Source organism: Arvicola amphibius, chromosome 4 (assembly GCF_903992535.2).
Source record: "Arvicola amphibius chromosome 4, mArvAmp1.2, whole genome shotgun sequence".
NCBI classification, from domain to species: domain Eukaryota; kingdom Metazoa; phylum Chordata; class Mammalia; order Rodentia; family Cricetidae; genus Arvicola; species Arvicola amphibius.
Window position 1 is genome coordinate 15,504,737 of NC_052050.1, and position 21,199 is coordinate 15,525,935.

At 40.5% G+C, this 21,199-nt stretch overlaps 1 protein-coding gene and 1 pseudogene across 1 annotated transcript in view; one reads left to right on the top strand and one right to left on the bottom strand.

The window, feature by feature from the left end:
• Map3k3 (mitogen-activated protein kinase kinase kinase 3) overlaps positions 1–21,199 on the bottom strand; it is a 92,645-nt gene that overhangs the window by 61,747 nt on the left and 9,699 nt on the right. The window contains exons 2-3 of the mRNA XM_038327927.2: positions 16,685–16,806; positions 3,863–3,903 (exon numbers count right to left, since the gene is read on the bottom strand). Of these exons, the coding sequence (XP_038183855.1) occupies positions 3,863–3,903; positions 16,685–16,806 (163 nt within the window). The remainder of the gene's footprint in view (positions 1–3,862; positions 3,904–16,684; positions 16,807–21,199) is intronic.
• LOC119813496 lies at positions 55–2,167 on the top strand (annotated as a pseudogene).

The window sequence follows — 21,199 nt, forward strand, 5'->3', positions numbered from 1 at the left end:
TACCTGCAGAGTGGGAAGTGGTGTAATCAGAAGACGCAACAACTCTCAAAAGAGATGGCTCTAACTCAGTAAGTTTTAATACAATCTAATCAGATGATTTAATGTTCCTCTATGTTAGGGAGGCTCAAATCAATGAGCAGTATAAAAAGCTTTCCTCATTTAGAATTGTTATTTAATATGGAAGCCACTAGCCACATATGACCACTAAAATTTAAAATTAAAATATGTTTAAAATTGGTTCCTTGCTGGGCATGGTGTATGCCTTTAATCTCAGTTCTTCAGAGGCAGGGGCAGGTGGATTTATCTGAGTTTGAGGTCAGCCTGGTCTCCAGGATAGCTAGACAGACCCTGTCTCAAACAAACAAACCAACTCAACAACAAAATACATCAAAACAAATAGTTCCTCAGTCTCATCAGCCACATAATCACATTAGGTGTAGGCACTGTAACTGATGATGCAGATACAGACTACTTTCATGACAGCTACAACTCTGTTGAACAACTCTGATAGAATATTAATGTAATCATAATCTGTCCTCTGGAAATAACACTGACATTTCAATTGTCTCCACTAGGAAATCTATCTGCACTATAATAATCCTTGTATTTTTTTTTCCGCTCTCAAATCAATCCTCCCAAGCAGTAGTACTGCTAAATGCTATATAACTGGGCTATCTAGATGGAAGTACTACCTCTAACTTTTGGAGAGAAATTCTCCATTAATACCCAAGGGTAAATCACATTCCTCTTATTAAGGCCTTAGCAAAAGCCAAAAGGGAGCAACATTTCCATAAAACACCTTTGTGTATCAATGTGTATCAGCACCCACCCACATAATAGTTAACATCCTAGCTCCAGTTCCAGGGGATCCTGAGCCTTCTTCTGGCGTCCTCAGGTACAAGGTGATGCAGAGACATACATGCAGGCAAAACACTGACACACATAAGTGATGTGGGAGAATGGTCTGTATTCTGTCAATTATATTTTAAATAAATGCTGATTGGCCAATAGCCAGGCAGGAAGTATAGGCAGGACAACCAGACAGAAAGTAGAGGCAGGTCAATAAGAACAGGAGACTTCTAGGAAGGAGGAAGCCCATTCCTCTGCAGTCCTGACCCGACCACAGAAGCATTACCATGAGACTGCCTTGCTGAATAAGGTACCAAGCCACATGGCTAACAGAGATAAGAATGGGCTAATAATGGGCTATATAAGTTATAAGAGTTAATTGGAAACCTGAGCTAATGGGCCAATCAGTTTATAGTTAATGTAGACCTCTGTGTGATTTATTTGGGACTTAACAATTGCAGGAACCGGGCAGGACAGAAACCCTGACAACACATAAGATTAAAAGACAGGGAAGGACATCAAGGAACTTTCAGGAAGATGGTGCCCTTAGCCTGGAGACAAGTTGACTGGAGTTAACTTTGACTACAAGCCCTAGATTCCAAGGCCCTCTTATACTTCTGAGCTCTGCTCTCAGATGTCTGACCACCCAGAATACACCATGGGGCTCCCCAAGACCAGAAGCTGGTGGGTCCAGTGACCCCAGGGCTCCCTTCCTTCCTCAGGATTCATTTTCCTGGTGCTTGCCTTTACCCCAGATCTAGTATTCAGGGTGAACCAAAGGAATGAACCCCAACAGCTGCTGACCCTCTACAACCCCACAGGAACTGCACTTTGCTTCCGAGTTCCGTGTATAGCACCCGCCAAATACACAGTATTTGAGGCAGAAGGATATGCACTGACATTGTGATCTGGCATGTGGCCACCATCCCCAGTCACTACGAATTTAGGACCGATTCCGAATTTAGCTACCTAAGGAGGGGGCTGAGGGACATGTCGTTGGCCAAAAAGACATCACCTCTGCTCTTTAAGCCCCAGCATAGCCCCTGGAGTTTCAGGGAAATTCTGAGCCAACATCCAGCCCAGGGCCTCCTGTGTGGACCAACCCCAGCCAGACACCTTCAGGAGAATGCCCCCCAGCAGCTGGCCACCAGTTCCCTCCTGCGTCACCTCTGTGGCCTTCCTACAACCACCACTGCAGGACGAGCTTGGCAGCCAGCTGTCTCAAGTTCTGCACATGTCTCTGGGACAGGAGCTCGTGGCAGCTTACATCTTAGGCCTCCTCACCATGGTGTTCCTCTGGACCGGAGTTCTCAGCTGAACCCACCCCACTCACCCTCTCCTTTGCAGGTAGGGATCTGAGGCAGTCACTGTGATATGTGCACCTTGCCCCTTCTCCCTCTTTTCTACCCATCCGTCAGATTTCATCTTGCTCCTCACCAAACACCCAGGGATTTATACTCATTTTCCAAGTTGAATAAAAGTTTTTAAAAAATCAAAAAATAAATAAAAGGAAAGATATTACTTCGCTGTAAAAACTAAAGAAAGTCCACAATGATCCTCTTCACAAAATCGTAGAGATCAAATACATGAAACTAGAGATCCCCGGCACAGCTGAAGCTTGACTCTTTGGTAGTAACTCTCTCAAGTCCTCAGCTGTACACATAGTATATAAACAGTGAGATGCCATAGGTCTTGAAAACAACACCATTTTAAAAATGTAGACTTTCAAAACCCTGATAGCAACATTTTGTGGCTCGGGGCTTCAGAAGGCCATTCCTGTCTGACTACCTTAAATACTTGTGGTTTCCATCTGGCAGCTCCTCTGAAATCAAACACATACACTTTCACAGTTTAAGTCTACTCACGGAAACTGCACACCACTTTGGGAACAGGGAATTCAGAGGCCATAACTGCATAATTAAGCTCCAACACAATTGAGCTTTTGATTCCATATCTACTTCTGAAAAGTCTCTGGTGCTCAAGTTTGGTTATTCCTCAAAAACATTAGGTCAGAAAATAAAATGTATCAACCATGAAATGGCAACTTAACTTCCTTGCTTCTGGCATGGCAGATGATGTACAACTGGGGGACAGGCTCCCTCCTCCAGGCTAGAACAGCCCTAGAGCTCAGAGTAGCAGCAGGTCCCTGGCTCTGCAGACTATCGTTTCCAAAGTACTTTCACCAGGAAGCTCTTTCAACCTTGTGCGCTTCTCTGAGGATGGGTCTTTTCGGGGGTCAACACTAATTATCCATCTCCTTTGGAGCTGGCTTCAAAGTGGTCTGCAATGCATCAGCTGCAGAAAAGGAGTAAGGTGATGTAGGTACCTGTAGCGGGGCTCTGTAACCTTCTTATGGAAATGCCGTTTACTCCTCTGTGATAGTTTGAATGAGAATGTTCCTATAGGCTCATGTTTGAATACTGAATCCCCACTGGTGAAATTGTACGGGAAGGATTAGGGAGTGTGGCCTTCTTGGACGAGCTGTGTCACGAGGGGTGGACTCTGAAGTTTCAAGACTCCCACCATTTCTAGTCCCCTCTCAGTTGTTGCTATTGCCACGCCTTTACTCCCCGATCATGGACTCTACCCTTCTAAAACTCTAAGTTAAATTAGACTTTCTTTCACAAATTGCTTCCATCATGGTGTTTTATCACAGCAATAAAAAAGTAACTAAGGAAATACACAAAGGAAAGGAGAAGGAAGACAAGTGTGGGAGAGAGCAGCAAAAGGAGTGTGTGTGACCACACTGACAAGCACATTTGGGTGCAAAGAGGCCACATCCACAACACAGGATCCTAAATTCTCCATGATGGGAAGAGAAATTAAGTGAAATCACATTTTTCTCCACTGAGAATTTCCACCTTGACTTTTCACAAAAGTAATTATAATTAAAATATTAACAAGAAAAGTTAATTAAAAAGAAGTCTTATTACTAGAAGCAGTTTTCTTAGCTCAGTGTTTTCTCAGGATTTCAGCATACATTAACACAACTACTTATCAGAAGGCAACTTACCGTCTCTCCCCATTGTGTTCAAACTTGATTCTGACGTCACTCTGCCAAAGGGAGTAACAGATAGGTTAGAGAGTTCTCTGAAGTTTCCAGTAAGCCATGGATAATCCTTTAGGCACTGGGCAAGCATTACCATTAATTAAACACCTAGTGGCTCCTATTCCAGTTTCTTTACTTAAAGACCATGCTTTTCTTTTCTTTGAACTTGAAAAATCTGCTTTAATCTCCACCCCCCTTTTCTCCTTCAAAAAAATTTAATACAATATATTTTGATCATATTTTCCCCTCCCCCAATTCCTCCCAGAACCTCCCCACCCACCCAACTTTGTGTCCTTTCTCATTCTTTCAAAAACAAACAGACTGCCGGGCAGTGGTGGCGCACGCCTTTAATCCCAGCACTCGGGAGGCAGAGGCTGGCGGATCTCTGAGTTCGAGACCAGCCTGGTCTACAAGAGTTAGTTCCAGGAGAGGCTCTAGAAACTACAGGGAAACCCTGTCTCGAAAAACAAAAAAACAAAAAACCAACAATAACAAACAGACAGAGCCAGTATGGGAGTTTAAACCAAGATAGCCCCTATAGACTCATATGTTTAATGCTGAGTCCTTAGTAACTATCTGGGGAGGACTGGAAGGGATGGCCTTATCAGAAGAGATGTGTCACTGGAGGTGAGTTTTGAGGTTTTAAAAAGCCATGTCTAGACAGGCCTAGTCTGACTGATGTCTGTCTCTCTCTCTCTCTCTCTCTCTCTCTCTCTCTCTCTCTCTCTCTCTCTCTCTCTCTCTCTCCTTGCTAAAGATAAGGATGTAGCTCTCTCTCAGTTACTGCTCCAGCACCATGCCTATCTGCTTCCAGCCATGATGACCATGGACTAACCCTCCGAAACTGTAAGCAATATCCCAATTAAATGTTTTCTCCTCCTCCTCTTTTTTTTTTTTTTTTTTTTTTTTGGACAGGGTTTCTCTGTGTTGCCCTTGCTGTCCTGGACTCACTCTGTAGCCCAGGCTAGACTTGTACTCAGAGATCCACCTGCCTCTTTCTCCCAAGTACTGGGACTACAGGTGTGCATCACCACTGCCCAGCAATGCTTTCTCTATAAGAGTTGCCTTGGTCTCGTCACAACAATAGAACACTAAGACACTGGCAAAAACACAAAAATAAAAATCAAAACAAACAAAAAGCCCCAGTAAAACAAAAATACCAAAATGAAACAAAAGCGCACACACACAGAAGAAGTTCATTTTGTGGTGGCAACTACTCCTGGGCATGAGGCCTGCCCTGGAGTGTGTAGTGATATTTTATTTATATTTTAAAAAATAAAGTTTGCCTGAAGATCAGAGTACAAAGTTAAGTCACTAGAGACCAAGGAATGGTGGCTCACACCTTTAATCCCAGGACTCGGGAGACAGAGGCAAATGGATCTCTGTGAGTTCAAGGCTACCCTGGGCTATCGATCCAGAATGAATCCAAGTGGTGGTGGCTCACATCTTTAATCCCAGTACTAGGGAGGTGGAGACAGGAGTGATATGGCTGGACGGAGAGAGAAATAGAAAGGGAAGAGACAGGAACTCATTGGAATGTGGAATCTGAGGTTTGGTGAAGACACAGTGCAGTCTAAGCAGTCTGAGGATCACCCCATTTTGGTAGAAGTAGAAAGTTGCCGGCTGGTGGTGGTGCGTGCCTTTAATCTCAACACTTGGGAAGCAGAGGCAGGTGGATCTCTGTGAGTTCCAAGTCAGCCTGTTCTACAGTGCAAGTTCCAGGACAGGCTCCAAAGCTACACAGAGGAACTCTGTCTCGGAATTAAAAAAAAAAAAAAACCCACGGCTCTCTAGTGGCTTATTGCTTTGCTTCTCTGAATTTCAGCTTTAACCACCATATCTTTCTCTGGGTTTTTATTATTCATGCTACAGGAGTATGGCTGATATATCCAGTGATATTCCATTAGAAAAAAACCCTGATCTTTACTTTGCCAACAGGTATCAACTGCAAACAACTTCTTGGTTAGTGGTGGGACCCATGTCCACTTCCCCCCTCAATGCTAAAAACACATTATTTTTTAATGTGTTACAACTTTCAATTCTATCACAGAGAAAACAAAACTCATTCTTTAAGATTTATTTTCTTATTTTTAACTATGACTTTATGTGTATATCTGTATGTGGTATGTGCATATGCGTGTGGGTGTGTTTGGAGGCCAAGGGCATTAGATCCTCCTGGAGCTGGAGTGGCATATGGCTGTCAGCTGCCTAATGCAGGTGCTGAGAATCCAAGCCAGGTCCTCTGAAAAAACAGCAAACACTCTTAATTGCTGAGCCATCAATCCAGCTCCCGACAAACACTTGGAAAAAAATTCCTAAGTGGCCACTCCTGGTTGGTTGCTATGCCCTGACGTAGTAGCTTTCTAGTTTTATACATCCTCTATTTCTATAATCTGCTCTGAATTTCTCTACGTATTGCCTCCTGGCCAAGATATATTCACTTCTTGGGGCTGGAGAGACAGCTCAGTGGTTAGGGACATGTATTGTTCTTGCAGAGGATTCAAGTTTGATTCTCAGCACCCACATCAGACAACTCACAACTACTTGTAACTCCAGTTCCAGGATATGCCTTTAATCTCAGGTACATGCACATATACAGGCATATATACATAAATAAATAATAATAAAAATAGTAATCCTGCTGCTCTTTCTAGTTACAAATAATGTCAGGTTACTAATTATCTCTGTATCTGTGTTTACATCTGCAGAATGGGGATGAACACCTTGCAGACTTGCTATGAGAACTAAATGAGATATCAGAAAAATAATTGACATGAAGCAGCCATGCAATAAATGTTTTTTGCTTTATAGCTGCTGTTGTTGTTACATCTATCATTGATTTCCCACAATCCTCCCAAAGTTACCCCAATTGGGGTAAAGTAGGAAACTGGACAAATAATCTTATTTATTGTTCCTACTTGATTCAAAGTAATCATCCCAGGTAGCCTACAAATTCTGGAAGGACACAAATTTTTATTTACCTAGTTTCTGTATCCCCATGTCAAGCAAAGGAATGGCATATTATATACGGTTAGCAACATTTGTTAAATGGATGAACAAATTTCAGAACAAAACTTAAAAGTAAATGTCAGAAATAAGATGTAAGCTGGGTGCAGTGGTGTAGGCCTAGAGTCCCTGCAAGTTACTAAACACCTTGTGAGAGTTTGAAAATGACAGGAAAGAAAAGAGATATCAAAGACGAAAAGACCACATATAGGGTTTTTTAAAGAAATATTGTCAGGAAATCAGTAAGTAACAGATGTAGGAGAGAAATAGCTCACAATTAATGGAAGTTATACTGAGAAAGACAAACGAATAGACTTAGAAGTGGCTTAGAAGAAAGAGGGCTCTAGGCATCTAAAGATGAAACAACACAACAGAAAAGGGAGGGAGGTTATAAGGAAGGAAGTGTACATAAAGGACTTCCTTTTCCCAGGGCATTATGAGGCTAGAATTCCTTTCCAACTCTTTAAATGGAATATTGGTTCTAATGTGCATCCTAAAAATTGATACTCCCAAACAGAACTCATATACACTTTGTTTAATCATAGTAATTAAGGTCATTATGTGTTTAGACTTTTAAAGTAAAATATTAATATTTCAAAAAGTAGTAACTTTCAATACAAATCTCTTTAATGACTGCCTAAGACAGTAGGATTTTCAAGCCTGTTTCTGCTTTCAATCTACTGTAATAATCTATATCATGAAGTCCCTGGAAAATTCCACTATATAGCCTTATAAGGACAAGGTGAAAAGGGCACAACATTACAGAATTATTTATGTAAAGTTTTAATTCCATATAGTCCTAGTGTCTTTCAAAGGGCCAAAGGAGTGTCCTACAGGGTCTTCAAACCCCATACTGCAAAAATCACTAAATTAGAATAAAATAGTATCAGAGCCAAAGAGATGATTCAAGGACCAGTGAAATAGCTCAGCTGGTAAAGGTGCCTGCTGCCAAACCTGAGAACAATCCCAGGACCCACATGGTGGAAGGAAAAGAACCAACTCTCAAAAGTTGCCCTCTGACCTCAACATACATAACTTGCCACACACATAGACACAGTAATAAACTAAAACATAATTAAAATTTCTTAAAATTATGGCTTAAGCATAGTAAAAGTACTCACTCTTCAACTAGGACAACACTGTATTTAGACACACCTAATAAGAACCTTCCTCAGACCTTTACAGAGCTGTGGGAACTAATACATTGCAGGGTGGGCCATAACTCAAACAATGCTCTATGTTAAAGTAGTATGGAAGGGAACTGAACTTTTACTCTATACCCCAAATCACTCCTACTAGTACAGCTAAGCCCATGACTTGTAAAACAGTATATAAAAACATGACTTTTTCTGATGCCATGATAGCCATTCTAGCGCAGGATGCAGGCTCCAATGTATATCATTGTATGCCTAGATCAGCCAAGCTCCCAAATCTGAATTTCTTCTGTCAGGCTGGTCATAATGAGCCACAAATAAGGAAAGTTCAAATAAAGATAACTATGTTCAACTCCTTTGCCATCCTCTGAAGCATTTCAATTCGTGACCCATTCTCCTCTGACTTCTATGACCTGGTTATAACCTAAGGAACCTGATAGCACTTTAACCACTTCTGCTTCATTGATGGTTCCTTTTTCATCGCTTCTTTTTGTTTGCTTGTTTGGTTGGTTGGTTTTTCAAGACAGGGTATATCTCTGTGTGTCAGCCCTGGCTCTCCTGGAACTTACTCTGTAGACCAGGCTGGCCACGAACTCACAGAGATCCACCTGCCTCTGTCTCCTAAGTGCTGGAACTAAAGGCTTGCACCACCACTGGAATGCACATTTAGGACTTAGAAAGATAGGATGGTGTGTACCAGGTATATCACATGATGTTTCCCTCTTAGTGGTGGTAGTAGCTAGAGAAGCAACCTACAGCCAAGGTAAAATATGCACCAGTTATTTCCTAAAGTTGGCTTTGAGTAGTTCTGATCAACAGCTGGGGACAGAATGTTTGTTTGAAATGTGCCTGACCCCTCAACATGGTTACAGAGATTATAGAAAAGCTATCTTCACCCTCATAAGAGCACTACCTGCTCTTTCAGAAGATCTGGGTTTAATTCCCAGCACCCACATGATGACTCACAGCCATCAGTAACTCCAGCTATATCAGGCACCAGTCATACACATGGTACCCAGATATGCAGGCAAAACACCAATACACATAAAAATAAATAAAATTTAAACAACAAAAACACCCTAAAAATCTTTTAGTTTTCTGTAATTTTTAGGCTCTTCAAAACTGCAGATGGGGAAGTGGAAACCTGCAAAAATCAACACACGCACACACACACACACCTGCCAATTCTCAGTTCCCCCCAACACACACTGTAATTTCTTAACCTAGCCTAAGTTATATGCCTATTTAATCCACCCTCTTAAACTAGTCTACCTTCTCAATGTCAGCATTTCTTCTTTTTTTCTCTCCTGGGGTCAACCCTGAGGCTTCACACATGCTGCCACTTGCTGGACAGCCCTTCTGTGTCATTATACCAAAATTGAGGGCTAGAGAAAGAGTTTAGAGGTTAAGAGCATGTTTTGCTTTTCAAGAAGCCTAGAGTTCTGTTCCAAGCACCCATGTTGGGCAACTCATAACTACAATTAACTCCAATTCCAGGGGATCTGACACCCTCTCCTGCACATAAATAAAAAATTTAAATAAGTAATTTTAGGGTCTGAAGAGATGGCTCAGTGGTTAAGAGCACTGCTCCTCCAGAGGACTCAGGTTCAGTTCCCAATATCCATACGGCAGCTCACAATCTTTTTAGCTCCAATTCCAGGAGACTTGATGCCTTCTCCTGGTATCTTCTGACACCAAAAAGCAAAACAAGCACACATATAAAATAGAAATAAATAAATCTGAGAAATAAAAAGTAACTTTGATAGTAATGTCCTCTCATCTACATACACAAAAATCTGAGACCTTGAACCTTCCCTTCTTTCTCCCTTAAACACCTTCAGCATGAGAATCTGCTTCCCACCCTTAGTCCTGGATTCCTTATTGTTTATTTTGTTTGATGACAAAGAGTCTCTATAGAGCCCTGGCTGTCCTGGAATGCACTTTGTAGACTATACTGGCCTTGAACTCACAAAAATCCACCTGCCTATGCTTCCTTAGTGTTGCATTAAACCTATGTACCACCATACCCTGCTAATTCTAGATTCTTAAAGTCATTTCTGCACTTTTTCGCTCTTCTCTTCCACCCACTCTATTTTTTATTTCCTATTATTTATCTCATTCACTCTACATTCTTTTTTATTAGCTTATAATTTATTTAAATTTATTTTATGTGCATTAGTGTGAAGGTGTCAGATCCCCTGGAACTGGAGTTACCAATGATTCTGAGATGCCATGGGGGTGCTGGGAACTGAACATGAGTCCTCTGGAAGAACAGTTAGTGCTCTTAACTGCTAAGCCATCTCTCCAGTCCCATATGCTATATTTTCCAATACCAATCATCCTAATTAACTCTTTCACCATGCCACTTCCCTGCTAAAAAAAGTTATCAGTGATGTCCCTGACCTGTAGAAGAAATACTAAATTTTCTGCTATCATTTGAAGATCTTTCAGTTTACCTAACTATATTATACTGCCTGTTCCCTCAGTAATCCTCTTTTCTAAGCAGTTCAATGTGTACCTTATTTCCTTAAATATGTTATATTCTTTCCCCTAGGTCTCACTGCCTCTTTCTGTTGCCTTCAGTTCCAAATACAGAAGTCTCAGCTTCAACACCATGTCCACCTGTACGCCACTATGCTTCTAGTCATGATAACAGACTAAACCTTTGAACTGTAAGTCAGCCCCAATTAATGTTTTTCTTTATAGAAGTTGCCATGGTTAGACCAGGCTGGCAGTGGTGGCACACTACTAGCACTTAGGAGGCACAGGCAGGCAGATCTCTAGAGTTCGAGGCCAGCCTGGTCTACTAGTGAGTTTTAAGACAGTCAGGGAAACTCCGTCAAAAAAAAAAAAAAAGTTGCCCTGGTCATGGTATCCCTTCACAGCAATAAAACCCTACGACATAAGCCAAAAACAAAACAAAGCAAAAAAAACCCCACAAAAGCAACATACAAATAACATTCAGATTTAGGCAAATAAAGTCCCCTGTCCACCAAAGTTAATGGGTGAAAGCTATGATCAGGAGAGTTGACAGTGTAAGCCTTAAAAGTGACTCAAAGTCAGTAAGGATGATATGAATAACTGACAATAATTCCAAACTTAAGCAGAAATGACTTCAAGTCTGCACAAGTAATCCATAAGGGCTCTAAGAATCAAAAAACTCAGTGTTTATTAAATAAATGTTGTCAACTAATCTGACCAGGCAAAAGCCTCCCTCAGGCATCATCTCTTGTCCCCTTTCTCCCTATATTTGCTTTATTTTTTTTTATTTTTTGGACAGGGTCTCACTATGTAGTCCTGACTGACCTAAACGAAAGATATCTGACTGCCTCCAGCTCTCTAGTTCTGGAATTAAAGGCATGTGCCATCACACCAGGATATTTGCTGTATCTTTCTGGTGGCTCCTTACACATCTGGAACTGGAATCCTTTTGCCAAATATAGTAAATAAATTAAATAAAATGAAAATGGAAACAATAGTAATTTTTTTTATTTATAAATGACTCAGGGAAATCATTAAGAAATTAACGGAAGGGGCCAGGCAGTGGTGGTGCTCACCTTTAATCCCAGCACTCAAGAGACAGAGGCAAAGCCAGCCTGGCCTATAAGAGTTAGTTCCAGGACAGGCTCCAAAGCTACAGAAACACCATCTCAAAAAACCCAATAATAATAATGATGATGATGATGATGATGATGATGGAAGGGACGATTATAAACTAACCTTAAAAAGCAGTTCTAGGTTTACATGTTATCTTATTTTCAAGTGGGCTAGCCCTCCTTTCCTTATCAACAATCTGAAAAGGAAAAGGAGTTCTGAAAGTGAAGAGTGAGTCTGTCACAGGGGCAGCATGTTCAATCTCTGGCCTAGTAAGGATAACCTCTCCTAGAACTCTCTGCGTCTGGAACTGATAAGCAAGACCCTGCCCAGCTGGTGCCTGACACAAAGAAAGCAGCTTTCCCACGCAGAAGCACCCACTAGGAGACAGACATCTGAAGAATCAGGTTCCGACCTTGGAATCTATGCAGGCATGGAGAAGATTAGTACGATTTAAGAAACAGGAATTCATGGAAATAAGGATTATTTCTTCCTCCAATGGGATCATTAGAAATTGGGATAGATTCACAAATTTGCAAAAAGATCATTAATTAGTTAGTAATGACAAGCCAATAAAAGCATCAAAACCTTAACATTTTTAGTTCTACAACAACATGCATAGTTCTGGTTAGAAGTTGAGTTTCCCCAAAGCTCAAATCCATAAAATTAGAGCATAGAAGAAATGATATAACACTATAACTTTATATTTGTACATTCTTATAATATGCAAAATACCTTCTCTGATCTTGCAAAAATCTTAAGTAACAATGAGTATTAAATATGTCTCTATTTCAAATGGAAAAACTGAGGTTCAAAAAAGTTATCTGAATTACACTCAGTACAACTGTTGTAGCTAGAAATCAAGAGGTCTGTTTGCTTTCTGGCTCTTCTCCAATCTTTGTTTAAGAGCTCTGCAAACTATATTGCTTATATACATGTTTATAGTCATTGACACTGTTAACTGCTATCATAAAACTCTGTGTCAACAGGAGATTAACAAACAACCCAGTGACTACTGGGCCACTGTACTTTACACTACACTGTCAGCTCCATGAACAACTAGCACCCATTAACAGTGAACTGTGAACTGATGAGCCCTAAAGAGATGCTGTGGAGCATGATGGTAAAGCCAGGCACAGGCCCCAGCTAGGATGTGTCATATATCCAAGATAGTCATCCAGCTCTAACTATGTTCTTGGCTTCCAGGGACCTAACATACAGAAGGGAAATTGCAAAAACCACAAACCGAGCTCCTAACAAATAGCTTCACAGCTAAGATCCCATTGCCCATGAACTTCCATAACTACTTAGAACACTTACTTACACTCGACTGTATTTTCTGTTTCAACTGTTTACCAAGCTGTTTACTTAGGGAAGTAGATGTCTAAAGTTCTGCCAAACAGATATTTGAATTAGGTTTTCTAGTTCTTCCAAGCCTCAGACCCAAACAAGTCTGTCAATGAACACAGCTCTTCTGGTTTCTCTCACTGTGCCAATCTCAGCTTGGTATTGTCATTCTCACACTCATTCCACCCTTGAATGAACCATTTTTCCCACCACCCAAAATACTTGGTTAGTTTTAGCTTCAACCCTGTGGTTTGGATCTTTATCCTAATTTGACATTTCTTAGTCCAATTTAGCATCTCAGCCATTTAAATTAAGATTTTTATTTTTCATCCCCTCTCCTCCTAAACATAGACCTCTGGTAGAAATAAAAATACGATGATGAGAAATCTATTTTATGGGCTGGAGAGATGGCTCAGCAATTAAGAGCACCAACTATTTAATACTTTTTCAAACCTGCTACTATTACAAAAAGAATAACAATAAATGATGCTGCACTCCATAAACTGTAAGGATTGTATCAACAAATTACATTGCCAGGTTCTTCTCATTACCTTAACCCATAAACACATCTTCCTATGTATCTCCTGTACTCCTATCTCAGCCTGTTTCTTAGAAATACATTCTTTTTGGCTTTAGGATTTTTTTTATATATATATATTTTTTGTTGTTGTTGTTGTTGTTGTTTTGTTTTTCGAGACAGGGTTTCCCTGTAGTTTCTAGAGCCTGTACTGGAACTAGCTCTTGTAGACCAGGCTGGCCTCGAACTCAGAGATCCGCCTGCCTCTGCCTCCAGAGTGCTGGGATTAAAGGCGTGCGCCACCACCGCCCGGCCATTGGCTTTAGGATTTTGCTAAAGAATACTTTCCAGAAACTTCTGCATTTCCCAAAAGAAACCGTGATTGACTTCATTAAAAGAAAAAGGTATCAATATTTTTATTGCCATTTTACCCAATATTAGCAGACAACCTTGAGCTACCACCACACACACACACACACACACACACACACACTCATCCTCTGTGCTGGAAACTGAGTTTCTCTGCAGCTTTGGAGTCTGTCCTGGAACTTGCCCTGTAGACCAGGCTGGCCTCAAACTCACAGAGATCCACCTGCCTCTGCCTCCTGAATGCTGGGATTAAAAGCATGCACTACCACCACCCGGCTTGAGTTTAAAATTGCTAATATTCTTCATGTTCTTCAGCCTTACTTTTCCCCAAGAATACAATCTTAAAGATGATTCAAATTAATAAGCTTATCACAGAGTATAGAAACTAATGGAATGAATTCACCAATGAATCTGTACATTTCGAAGCATGTGATATCTTGTCTTCCCACCAAGAAATAAAAAGCCCTTATATTGTTTATAAAGTTGTTTTGTCCAATACAACAGCCACAAGCCACATATGGCTATTTAATTTAATTAAAACTAAACAAAGTAGAAAATCCATTTGCCCAACAGCTGTATGCAGTCAGTGACTACCATACAGGTTAACAAAGATGTGGAGCGCCCTGTCCACAGAAACTTCATTGGCAGCACTTGGCAGAGGCTGCTGCTGAATACTGCTATAATGAGAATGGTCCCTACAAGACAGAATTGGGGTCACACTAACATGCTTTGTCCAGGAAATGAAGTTCGTTCTTCCAGCACAAGCAGCATGTTTAGAAGCACACTTAGGCGACCACAGGTATCTGGGTTCTTACCAAACTTTTTCTCACTGGCCCCTGCACATGAGCTTGTTGTTAATGTGGGGCTGTTTCAGAAAGGCTGAGCTACTACTGCTGCGCATTTTCTTTAAAAATAAATAAGGTTAATAATCCATGCAACAGAACAATATTTAATGTTTTTCAAGTAAATTGTGGAACCTAAGAGCCAACAGCTCTTGTTACTATTACTTTCTAACAAATAATCCATTCCATAATCTTCATAACCACTGAAGCAGCAGTAGGCAGAGTTTTATTAAAAAAAAAAAAAAAAAAAAAAAAAAGCAAGAGTCTTTTGGTAAGGTCTTTGAGCTCTACGCAGGATTCGAAACTCTTCGGGACTCCCCCTGCTCCTTTTCCTGGAGTGATTCCCTAGGGCCTTCTTTTCACCCGCTGACTGCTCTCCATGCCAACAGTCCAGCTAGGAAAAAATCAGCTAGCTGCAGCAGTGTTGGCGTGCACACTCCACATAGGAAGACAGGAAGGAAAGTGAGGTCATTAGACTCAAGCCATGGGGGAGGGGACTCACTTCTGGTAAAAATGTTCCTTCCCAACACGGCTTTGAATACAAGTAAACTACAGCAAAGGGGAAGCCACACACTGAGAGAGATTAATGTACTAAAAGTGTGAATCCTAATCTGTTATTTCACCCAGTTCTGATTAATAATCACAACACTAAAGACAGCTTTCTAAACTAATCTATTATAACATGGAACAAAACACTCCCCCTAACCCCCAGGGAACCTAGAATTCCTAAAGGCAGGAAATAATCTGGGAGGGTATATCTAAGCAGACCATAGGCAGAAAAACGTTCTAAAGCCTTATACTTTCTTGTAACTCTTAAAAATTGATAGACAAGATAAATGAGAAGAGATTAGCTAATAAGAAGAACCACAGGGAGAATGTCCTGGACAGACTTTCATCAAGCATATATGGTACTTGGGTACTACAATCATCACAAAGAGCACTAGACACCCACCAGACCATGTGGGACCCCAGTCATACACTCATCTCTGAAAGCCAACTTAACCAGGAAATGGGATGATAAATGATACCAGACATGAGACGATTTCAACATCACATAAATTTAAATGTTAACAAATATAGTAAATGTTTTTCTAAAGCAGAACATGACTCTTAATAAAAAAAAGACTCTCAAATACCCAAGCCAATAATGGGAAACAACAATAATAAAATCGTTCAACATTGCTCTTAAAATATGGTATACTGACACTTTAATTAATGAATTACCCTTCCTAATTTTATTTTACATAACCAAATATGAAATTTATTTTTCCCTGAATATATACTCTAAGGCAGTTGAAGACCTTACAAGTTACAGATCAAAAATTTGATCTGACAAATAATAAAAAGCAAAATAATTACATGAATATAGACTTCATAAGAAAAGAAAGAATGCCAGGTGGTGGTGGCAGTGTACACCTTAAATCCCAGCACTCAGGAGGCAGAGGCAGGCAGATTTTTGTGAGTTTAAGGCCAGCCTGATTTACAGAGTGAGTTCCAGGACAGGATCCAAAGCTACAGAGAAACCCTGTCTCGAAAAACAAGAGAGAGAGACAGAGAGAGAGAGAGAGAGAGAGAGAGAGAATTATCCTTATTCTCCACAGATGAAATGCTATGCCAAGACCATACTTGGCTGCTACATATCATTCACTATTTAACATGAGTGTAAAATGGACCAACATTATTCAAGCTTAGTATTAGAGTAGCCTTAGCTTCTCATATATTCCTCATTTGAAAACCTCTCCCCATCCGGGTGATAGTGGTGCACACATTTAATCCCTTGGGAGGCAGAGGCAGGCGGATCTCTTGAGTTCGAGGCCAGCCTGGTCTACAAAAGCTAGTTCAGGACAGGCTCCAAAGCTACAGAGAAACCCTGTCTCGTAAAGAAAAAAAAGAAAAAAGAAAAAGAGGAAACCTCTCCCCAGTAAGTTTGGTAAAGCTCTACCAGAGTCACACATACCTGTCTGTTTGGATGACCCGTGTCCTTGTTCTTCATGGTCTCATATCCAGACACCCGGGGACGTCGGCTCATCTGAAGGGCCACCAGGTCCTTCATGATAGAGTCTAATGCCTCCTGTTCATCTGCATTGAAAGAAAGCATGTAGGCTAAGATACTTCAATAAAGCACTGTGTCCACCAATTACACTTCTAATATTGCAGAGCGTAAAAGAACACATCTGAGATGTGGTGGCACATGCCTATAATCCCCACACTTGAGCAGCAGAGGCAGAAGGATAACTACAAGAATGAGGCCAGTCAGGGCAATACAGCAAGACCATTTCAAAACACAACAACAAAACAAGACAGATCCTATAATGTTGGGGCGGCTGACCAATTCCTGGTCTGAGGGGCGTGGTCGCTCCAGGGGCGAAAGATACCTTTAAAAGAACCAGGTTTGGGATAGCCCGGCCCCTTGTTCTCCCGCTTGGTTCTCTGCTTCCCCGGAGCCTCGGCTTTGTAAGTGTATCCCACTTTCTCCTTTTATTAAAACTGATTCATTCTAAAGGGCTATTTTGGTTATATCTCATTGCCGGCCGACTACGCACGCTACATTTTGGCGCCCAACGTAGGGCTCGAACCCACGACCCTGAGATTAAGAGTCTCATGCTCTACCAACTGAGCTACTACAGTCACACAGTGGTTAAGAAAAAGATAACTAAGGTCAGGCTATAGCAATATAAATTTTAATGTTTTCTTAACAGTCCTCCAGATTTCTGGCAATGCACTAGTTGGGACTGAGGGAGTAGTTTATTCAATGGCAGAGGAATTCAATCATGAAAAACTTGAAAAGTTGGAATGAGAAACAGCACAGTACAATATAGATGGTTACTGAATGAAAATATAAATTCAGCAAGCTAATCCAGGGGCAGGACTGGTCCTAGACCTACCTTTCCTTCTTTTTAAAGGCAGGGACTCACTATGTATGTAGCTCAGGCCAGAACATGACAGATATCTAAGTGGGATTTTTACAGTTGGCAACAACATCCAGCCAGACTTACTCTTAAAGCACTACTTTAAGAGGACTTCTTAAAGGACCTCAGGTAGCTGCTTTGAAAACAACTGTTTTACAGGTCTAACCATTACACACTGCTTCTACCAATTTTACAGGCTAGTCAGCTTCAGATGGGGAAGTCAAAGGGTAGTTCTCCTGTTTTTTCTTCCTTAACTGGCCAGAACAATGTACTGTCTCTACCTTACTGGCTTTACTTTTAACCTCTTTCTCTTAAATACTGTGGAATACTAGAGTTTGCACTTTCTGAAGACAAACTGTCCAAAACCCAGAATACAAACCAGCCTGACCCCAAGCTTTACAAAATTCTCCCAGAGATCTTTACCCATTCGAATAACATTTAAAGGCTGAAAATAATCTATCAGTTAATCTGGAAGAGAACATGTGGGTGAATGTCACACTCCCCAAGTGACTCACTTGGGAACTTAGGGCACACCTTTAAAAAAAGCAAGTAAAAAAGCCTCCACCCAACGAGAGTGCCCATCTTCTGCCCTTCATTCTTGTCCCTTAAAAACATTAATACTCCATGGGAAGAAAGAATAGCATGAATCTGGCCTCTTGCCCAACAACACCTCTGAAGAAACACAGGAAAGGAAGTACCAAGATACCTATAAAGATATTTTTACTTATTTATTTTTATTTTATGTGCATTGGTGTTTTGCCTGAATGTATGTCTGAGGGTTTCAGATCTTGAAGTTACAAATAGTTGTTAGTTGCCAAGTGGGTGCTGGGAATTGAACCCAGGTCCTCTGGAAGAGCAATCAGTGCTCTTAAATGCTGAGCTATGTCTCCAGCCCTATAAAGATACTTTTGACTGTCCAGAAAAGTAAAATTAAATTTAAAACTTGCAAGAAAAAAATAAGATTAGGTTTCTCTAAAATTCCTCTTTAAAATATATACAAAAATTATTAGTCCACTACAATGGTACATGCCTTTTAACCCAAGCACTGAAGAGGCTAAATCAGGAAGTTCTTAACTTGGGAGACCAACCTGGACAACACAGCAAGACCCTGTCTCAAAAAAACAGGAGAAAGGAAGATGTTTTACACATATACTTCTAATGCTCAAGGATTAGAGACCTTCAATAAAATAATTCAGTAAAGGAGACAACTAATGAGTAAGTGGGTTCTTGTTAAGGACAAACATAAAATCAATCAACTATTTTATATTTTTCTAGCAATTTCTCTATGGCTTTTTAAAGAAAGACAACTTGGTGTAGAAATGTAGCTAGGAGGGGCTGGAGAGATGGCTCAGCGGTTAAGAGCACTGACTGCTCTTCCAGAGGTCCTGAGTTCAATTCCCAGCAAACCACATGGTGGCTCACAACCACCTATAATGAGATCTGGTGCCCTCTTCTGGCCTACAGGCAGGATACTGTATAAATAAATCTTAAAAAAAAATGTAGCTCGGAGCAGCTGAAGAGAATTTACTTGTTTTATTGTTTTTAATCTAATAATCAAAATTTACAAACAAAAACCAAGCCAGGCATAGTGTCACACACCTTTAATTCCAGCACTAAGGAGCAGAAGCAGCAAAGCTTTGTGACTTCAAGGCCAGACTGGTCTATATAGTTCTAAGCCATCCAGGGCTACATAGTAAGAGTCTGTTTTATTAAATAAATAAATAAATAAATAAATAAATAAATAAAATTTTTAAGAGGGTATTTTTTAAGGGGCTGGAGAGATCACTTAGTGGTTAAGAACACTGGCTAGTCTCTTTCTTGCAGAGGACCTGGGTTTGATTCCCAGCATCTACAGATAGCTTACAACCATCTATAACTCCAGTTCCAGGGGAGCCAGTACCCTCTTCTGGCCTCCTCTAGGAGCAAGGTAAGTGGTGCACAGATATACATCCAAGCAAAAACACCAATACACATAAAATAAAATAAATTTAAAAACAAACAAGAATAGAGGCTGGGGTATCCATGTGCAAGTCCCTAGATTCAATCAATCCCTAGCAACACACACACACCCCTCTAAAGCATAGTATCTAAACTATCTTAAAGGTGACAGACATAATATAAGTAAGATTAGCACTAATAAACGTTATCTTAGACACATCCAGTAAAAATATTGAGAGCTTAATATATGTATGGAGGTTTGAGAAGGTTGGGTTTTTTGTTTGTTTTGTTTTTGTGTAGAGGGACTTGGTTTGGTTTTGGTTCAGTTTGGAGACAGTATAGCCCTATGTAGCCCTAACTGGCCTGAAACTTACTATGTAGATCAGACTGGCCTCACAGAGGGGTCCAGCTGTCTCTACATCCCATGTCCAGCATGTATGAAGATTTCACTATCAACGTTACCATGTGAAGAATTAAGAATGTCAGGGTAAGGTGCTAGTATTCAGTGGTATAATGTATGTCGGTACTTGCCCAGTATGTATAAGGCCCTACTTTCAATCTCTAGGCGAGAGGGGAAGGGAATATTAAGATTTGCTATTGTAAGGGCTGGTTTATCAAGTTGACAAACTTTTCTTCCAGGAAGCTAACCAATTCTCAGTGTTATTTGGTATTCTTAGTACTAACTACATTCCAGGAGAATGGTCTGTCATTATTGCCTGAAATCTAGCACAGTTGACCTAAGTGAAGCATGGTTATAAACTGAATTTTATGAGGTCAAACATAAAACTAAAAGCAGTGAAGTGTATCAACTGATATTTCCAACTACAGACGCGGAGACAAGTGAGCTCACTGGCTCTTTTAGGCACTGCACTCTAGACTGAGGACTAACTAAATCATGTGGGCTCCCATAGCAGCGACTCTTAAAATCAAGAGCAGTCTTAGAAAGCAGCAGTCAAGAATATGAACTTTGAGTCAGAAACATCTGAGTTTAAGGAATCTTTAAATAAATCATGTATTTTCTCTAAATCTCAATTTCCTCATGTGCAAAATGGTGTAATAAAGCATCATTTTACAGAATTGCTAAGATAAAAACACAGAGAGATGAAGAAAGAAGACAACTTAGAAATTACTTCTCATGGTACTTAGTAATGCTTTAAAAATGCTGGCTGTTATTGTCATCAATATGAAAAGGTCAGTGGAAAAAGACTGGAAGGGCTACTTAACCTACCCTATGATTTAATTTATTCCTGAATTTTATTAATCATTAATAACCATTTGCTCAATATCTATCATGCATTATTTATTAGAAAGCTTTTTTTAAAGAAAGAAGTTATTTTTATATAAATGTTTTGCCTAAATGTATGTATATGCACCACATATACATACAGAGGCATGGTGTCTACAGAGGCAAGAAAGAGGCAGTGGATTCCCTGAAACTGAAGTTATAGGTGGTTCTGAGCCAACATGTGGGTGCTAAGACCTGAACCCAGGTCCTTTGCGAGAGCAGCCAGTGCTCTTAATGGCTGAGTCACCTCACTTTAGAACATTAAAAGCAGCCAGGAGTGGTGAAGCCCAACTTTAATTCCAGCACTTGGGAGAAACAAGCAGGCACATATCTGTGTTTG